This window comes from Carcharodon carcharias, chromosome 1, assembly GCF_017639515.1.
Source record: "Carcharodon carcharias isolate sCarCar2 chromosome 1, sCarCar2.pri, whole genome shotgun sequence".
NCBI classification, from domain to species: Eukaryota; Metazoa; Chordata; class Chondrichthyes; order Lamniformes; family Lamnidae; genus Carcharodon; species Carcharodon carcharias.
Window position 1 is genome coordinate 136207396 of NC_054467.1, and position 7642 is coordinate 136215037.

Sequence of the window (7642 nt, forward strand, 5' to 3'; positions counted from 1 at the left end):
ACTCATCACCGATATGTGTTAGGCAGATTAAAGACTGGACAAATCCAGACCCAGTCTTATCTAAAGTGTGAGATCAAGTTCTTCATGCTTGATTACAAGAACAAGAATCTGATGAAATAAAACAGTATTTCCAGAGAAGATATGAGATAACCAGCCAGGAAGGTATCTTATTGTGGGGAGCATGAGTGATTGTTCCTCCAAAAGGACAAAAGACGTTGTTATCTGAACTTCACAGTGCACATCCCGAAATTACCAAAATGAAGGCAATAGCACGCAGCCTGTGATGGATGGAGAAATAAAAAACTTAGTGAGAAATTGTATGCAGTGTCAGCAAGTACAAAAGTTACCTGAAACAGCTCCATTACACTCCTGGGAGTGGCCAGGAAGGCCATGGGTGCGAGTACACATTGACTATGTGAAACCTTTTATGGGAACAATGTTTCTACTTATCATCGATGCACATTCAAAATGGATGGACATATACGAAGTGAGGTCGCCGATACCTTCTGCTACAATTGACAAGCTATGACAAAGTTTCACAATCAACGGACTACCTTAAGTGGTCGTATCAGACAATGGAACAGTATTTACAAATGCTGAATTTCACGATTTATCAGCCTCAATGGTATTACTCATGTGAAAACCTCACCATACCACTCTTCAAATGGACTGGCTGAGAGAGCAGTTCAGACATTCAAATCTGGTATGAAGAAATTGTCTGGAGATTCTATAGCGACTAAATTAGCATGTTTTCTTTTCCATTATAGAACCACCCTTCATATGACAACAGGTGCCACACCTGAAGTGCCATCTCTGAATGAGATTGAACATAATTATGCCGAACTTGGGGGGGAAGGTGGAAAGGAGACAGGTAAGTCAGAAAATTGGGCATTACTGTCACAGTCGTGACAGGACATTTAACGTAGGAGGGAAAGTATTTGTGAAACATTTTAGAGAAGAACCAACATATTTGTTTGATGAAATAAGTACATTAATGGGACCTCTTTCCTATCATGTGAAAGTGGAAGATCAAGTCATATGAAAACATGTGGATCATATAAGAGGAGAAACACAATACCCAGAATTGATTGCACCAGTGTTCGTGACTGAGTCAACATCTCCTGTTGAATGAACTCAGTTGAGTACAGATGTGTCTGAAGGGCCGACTGTACCTGAAAGTGTCGAAGAAACAGATTTGCAGATACCTACTGAAGAGCCAGATGCTCAAACAACTACAGTGAGGGAGATTCCAGATCAAACATCTGAAGCTGTGGAGCTGAGACATTCTACATGCATAAGGAAACCCTCAGAAAGACTGACTTTGTAAATTATTGATCTGTGTGAATAATTTGATATTTTGAGAAAAATTGTAAAATGTATTTCTGAGTAAAGGGGGAGGGATGTAGTAATCAGATGTGTAATATAACTTTAAGACAAATGTTGTAATATAAGATCACATGATCTTGATACCCAATAGCAAAGTAGCGCGGGCTACCTCTGTAGTCAGTAGTCTTGAGCCAGAATCTGAAGAGTAAAGGCAGAGGCCCATCACTTCCAAGTTCCCCAGCGTTGGATTTCGGGGTACCCCAAAGATGCGCTGGGGAACCCCTCTGGCAAGTTCCCAGGTAAGGCTTTGCACAGCAATTGCCCAGAAGTGCTAACTTCCTCTGGGCAATTGTGCTGCACTAGGAACCATCCGAAAATGCGATTTAAATCACAAACTTCGATGGTTCCACCAGGGTTACACCAATAGTTGCATAGTAAAAATTAGAAGAATTAATACCCCTTCTAACTTCTGGGTACCTATTGTAAACACCCAGACCGATCCCAAAGGACTCCCCAACATCCACACAGCCTCCATGGGACTCCCCCAATTCCCCCCACTGACCTCCGACAACCCCACCTCCCCTCTAACCTATCTCAGCTCCCCCCCCGGCTCTAACTTCAGAAACCCACCCTGACCACGGACCCCGCCCCCGCCCCCTCCATCCCGATCTCGGACCGTGACCCCTCCCCACTTCGGACCCCTCACCCAGACCTTGGACACCCAACATCTGAACGCTCCCCTCTCCCCCCGACCTCTTGACTCCCCCTCCAGCCGACCTCCAAACCAACCCCTCCCCAACATCCAGAACCCCCTCCCCCACCCAACCTACACACCCCCAATGATCTTTGCCCCTCCCCACACACCCTGACCTCCAAACACCACTGCCACCACCCTAGACCTCGGACCCCCCGACCTCCGGACCCCCAGACCTCCAGGCACACACCCGCTCCCCCCCCAGACACCTCCCACACCTTCCAGACACCCCCAACTCTCCTCCACCTCCAGGCACCCCTCAACCTCCAGACACTCTCCCAACACGGCCCAGCCCCAGCCTCCAGACAACCCCCACCACTCCCCTGATCTCCGGACAACCCCCCCCCCCACCCTCTGGAGGCCCATCACAACCCCCACCTGCCCAGACCCCAAACTGACCTTTGGACCCCCCCCTTCTACCTAACCTCCGGATCCCCTGCCAACCTCCAGAACCCCCTCACCCTCCCGACCTTTGCCCCCGCCCAGCCTTTGCCCCTCCCCACCCACCCCAACCTCCGAACGACCCCACCATCCCCCCAGACCTCAGACCCCCCGACCTCCAGGCCCACACACCCTCCTACACTGACCTCCGGACACCCCCCCCACACCCCACCCTTCAGGAGCCCCCCCAACCTCTGGACAATCCCCATCCCCTCAACCTCTGGAGGCCCCCTCACCTGCCTCACCCCGCTTCTGACAACCGAACACCACCCCACCTCCCCCAAACCTCCGGACACTCCCCACCTCCAAACACCCCCCCAGTCCCCGCAACCTCAGGTTACGTTCCCCCCAATCTTAGGATACCCACCCCCCCAACCTTCGGACAACCACCCCCAACCTTCGGATACCCCCCATCCCCCCTCTACATCCTATCTACTTACCTCAGGCACTTACCTTCGCCCTGGCCTGTCAATTTCCCTGGCCCTTTAAACTAACCTGCTTTACAGCAGCAAGTGCTATAAAAAAGGGGACGTAATCTCCCTGAATACGTTGGATTTAGACTTCACCGGGGCCTGCGAGGATTCTTTCGGTGCAGGCCCCAAGCAGCTCCGGCGAACAGAAGTGGCAATGCAATTTTCAACACTAGTTAAGTGTGCATTTATTTCTTCTCATTTCTGCAGGCCAGCACTTTCTGAAGCTAGTCGGAAGTTATGGCCCAGAGCTTTGATTTGTAAGCTCACAAGTGCAGCTGCTGTAATTAAACAGAATCTGTTTCTTCTAAGAACGGTCTACAGATCTTCTCTATTTGGTACCAACTCGGTCACCCTGAAACAAGCGTGCAACCTGGATCCTTTAGTTCCAACAAACCAGGGCACTGGATCCAACACACGTGCATTAGGCAACCAATTTATTCCACTCTTTTATGATCAGTAAATCCTCCTTGAGGTCATTTCCTTTTCTTTTTTGCTTCCATGCAGAGTGTTATTAATCTATATGTTTCTCTCAATAGCATACTGCCCATTCCTAGCTGCAACACTTTCCAACTCAGCTGGGAAAGAAAATATTCAACAGAAAAATACATATACCCAGCAATTTTTATCAATTCCACTAACATGTCACTCCTATGAAGTGTCACATTTTGGTTTAAGATCATTAATTTCTTCTTTCCTTTTCAAAGATATCTAACAGAATTGTAACAGAACATATATCCTATCAGATACACAGGCATCGGGACAGAAAGTGTCATAACTGTACTTGCATCTAATCATTCCAACTCCATGTTGTCACATCTCATTTTTTTTTAACCTTACGCAGCTCGTTTCTCCTCTGATTTGGCTACAACTGCTCAGATGGGGTGCAGGTGCTGCAGAATGATAAAAAGGTAAGAAAAATACACAATTTTGGACAGAATTTGTTCAGGAAGGTGTTAAGTGCATTTGCTTGCTCAGACTGTACATTAGTCTTAGCATCTTTTTTGACCCAGGCCAGAGCTCAAACCCCAAATACGAGCCATCAAGGTTACTTAGCTCCACCCCCACAACATCACCAAACACTTTAGTCTCATTCTCAACTCTGTTGAAACCCTGATCTGTTATCCATCATTACAAGCTTCTTTGGATGTGAAACCACAGGGTCCCTGCTCCACTGCCAGAATTCAGACTCACAGGGATGAAGGTAGTCAGAGCAAGGGGCTTATTCCTGCAGGCACAACCAGAGGCATCTGATCTAACTGCTCAGGCAGAAGGTATCGTTGTGATTTTTTTAGTTCCAGCCTTACAGTTCTTCCCAGTAATCCCACTTTTGTGTATCCCAAACCAACGTTGATGGAAAAGCCATCAGTCATCACCTATTTTCGAGAACTTTCTACAAAAAACAGTAGGCCCATAGCTCCCAAGCTCTGGGGTGTCATAGCTGGGCGGTATCCCAAAGATGCACAGGGGGACACCCACACCCCTTCACCCCACCCCAAAGTCCCCATGTAAGGATTGCACAGCACTTGCCCAGGGAGTTCAAACTTCCATTGGGTAATTTCCCTACAATTTGAACCATCCGAAAGGACAAAATAAATCACAAACTTCAGATGGTTCTGACTGTCTTACAGTAATAGTTTCCCAGAAAGAGTTAGAATTAAAACCACATCTAACTTCTGAGTAACTATACTACCAACCCATCCCATAAGAACCATAAGACACAGGAACAGAAGTAGGCCATTCGGCCCATCGAGTCAGCTCCGCTATTCAGTGAGATCATGGCTGATCTGATAATCCTCAACTCCACTTTCCTGCCTTTTCCCCATAAACATTGATTCCCTTACTAATTATAAATCTGTCTATCTCAGACTTGAATATACTTAATGACCCAGCCTCTACAGCCCTCTGTGGTAAAGAGTTCCACAGATTGACTACCCTTTGAGAGAAGAAATTCCTCCTCAGTTCTGTTTTAAATGGGTGCCCCCTTACTCTAAGATTATGCCCTCTAATCCTAGACTCTCCCGCAAGGGGAAACAACCTCTCAGCATCTACCCTGTCAAGCCCCCTGAGAATCTTATATGTTTCAATAAGGTCGCCTCTCATTCTTCTAAACTCCAGTGAGTACAGGCCCAACCTACTCAACCTCTCCTCATAAGAATATCCCTCCATACCCAGGATCGACCTAGTGAACCTTCTCTGGACAGCCTCCAATGCCAGTATATCTTTCCTTAGGTAAGGAAAGAGCCTCCCGAGCCTCTAAGGGACTCCCTCCACCTGCCCAAAATCCCGACTTCCCCCCAGCAACCCACTAAACTCCCAGGCCCACTGACTACCTCCTCAATCCGCCACTGGAACCCCTGACTGCTCTCTCCACCCCCAACTATACCTCTGACCTCCAACAGGACCCCCAGCCACCCTCCACCCGCAACTAATCTCCCTCCCCACCTACCACACTGACCACCACCCCCCTCACTGATCATCGCCTTGACCAGCTGAAGCCCCACTGACCGCTCCCCCACTGACCATCCAACCCCACCGTCCCACTGACCACCCCTGACTCCACCTTCCCCCTCCCAAGCCTAGACCCCTCCACCATCCAACCCACTTACCTTACCTTCTCCCTGGCTTTTCAAAATGGCTGGATCTTTAAACCTGCCCGCTTTATGGAAGCTGGTGCTGTAAAAAGGGGGGGTGTCTTCCTTACCTTCAACTCAGCTGCCCTCAACACAAGGCTGTACTACACTGTCCTCACCCAGCCTGAGGTTGGGCAAGAAAGGAGCAGCTGCATTTCAAGGCAAAAAACCAGCAGTGGAGTGACAATCCGACCCTGATTTCCACTGCACCAAAGTTACAGCCCTGACCTCGAAGAGTCTCCAGAAAACTCACATCTTCAATCAAGACTTCCCTGACCTCCCAACTGTCCATTCCATTCTTCCTCTAAATTGGCTTTAGGACATTTCTGCATATTAAGGCAATTTATCAATGTCAGGTTTTGCTTAACTGCTGGGGAGGAAAGTACTCTGTTTGATATTACATCACATTAATACATTTCTACTTTACACAACATTTCCCTGTCATTAATGTTTCTCTACTGAGGAGACTCAGCCTTGCGCTGCAGTACATTCACACTGGCTGCTGCAACACACTAGTATAAATGTTCAACAGTGGTTAACTCAGCACCAATCAGGGTTTGAACCTTGGAACCATCTTGTTTGTATAGCTCATGCTATATGACAGATTAGTTCACTGAGCTAACAACAGAACCAAAGAGAGAGACTTTGATCCTAGCGGCCTTTCCTGGAGGTGAAAGGGCAGGGTGATAATACCTTCCACCACATCACCCACACTTAACACTTGCTTAACAAGTATGTCATCCTTTCAAAAATAAACAAGTAAGGCAGCAATTTTTTTGTTGTTTCAGGTACATCTTTGGACCAGCTATTATAAGAGAACTACCACCCAACAGTGTGAAAAATGAAAAAAATTACAGAAACAATGAAATTAAACATGAGATGTCATTCCAAAACAGGAATGCCAAAACCAACAATATCTTTGCTTCAACTTTGGACAAAATGATAAACTTGGAAGAACAAAATATAGAAATCATAGGAAAGGAAATTCATGTATCAGAAAAGAATATAACACATGTCCAAGAGAAAACACTGGAAGATATCTATGACAACACTGACAATGGTACAGTGCGCACATTAAATAATAAATTAGGACATCCAGGGTCTTACACAGTTCCAGAACAAGCCACTAATACAGATAATAGTTCCTCAAACAATAACTTAAAAAATATATCTAAAGGTGAACTAGTGCAGCACCATGACCCTGGAACAGAAAGCGGTTGTCATACAATCAATGGACCATCCACACAACATCCCACTGAAGCGGAAAACATGCAAGAAGTATGTGAAGTCTGTCAAGTAGGAGAGAAAACAATTGACAGTAATGAAATTGACATTTTAAATAACACCAAATTGCCACATGTGCTAACCAATGAAGTAACTCAATGCAATCTGGAAACTGACATGGATGAAATCAAAAGTTTATCAAACCCATCTTCTGATAAAGTAATGAATACCTTAAATGGGCAGAATGATCTCAGAAATGATCCTCCTCCTATTGACAGAGAATTCACCAAGGACTTAATTGAAGAAGTGGAACTCAGGATAGAGGGGGAAGATCCAGAGGTGGCAGCTGCACTTGCAGCACTGGAAGCAGCAACAGCAGGAGAAGACGATAAACTGGAGGACTAGGCTAGACTAAACAATGTGTGTTTTACTGAATCACAACTGACTTGAAGCATGTAACATAAATTAAGTTTCAAATGACTTCCCAAGTCATTTAAACCTCAAGACTATGAAGTATCTGATTAACATAATGCAAACCAGTTTTTGTTTATAAACTGAAAACATAGTAAAAGATACAAAGACCAAAATTTTTCAGACCTGCTGAAGTAGAATAAATGCTGCAGAGCTAACAACTGTTGTTTATTCTGCTGTAATATCTACGACCAGGGCAAGATCACCTGACTTAGATATCTTTGGTGGGTGACCATTGCCAATTTGGACCATGTAGGACCTCATTGTGGGAGGTGGGTGCAGGGGTGGGGGGAGCCTTCAAAAGATGAAGTAATAATAGCTGC

At 46.1% G+C, this 7642-nt stretch overlaps 1 protein-coding gene across 1 annotated transcript in view; it reads left to right on the forward strand.

The window, feature by feature from the left end:
- The window catches only part of LOC121275357, a 35120-nt gene extending 27867 nt beyond the window's left edge, over positions 1-7253 (forward strand). The window contains exons 3-5 of the mRNA XM_041182870.1: positions 768-871; positions 3836-3902; positions 6413-7253. Coding sequence (XP_041038804.1) covers positions 768-871; positions 3836-3902; positions 6413-7253 — 1012 coding nt within the window. The remainder of the gene's footprint in view (positions 1-767; positions 872-3835; positions 3903-6412) is intronic.
- The last annotated feature ends 389 nt before the right edge of the window (positions 7254-7642 follow it).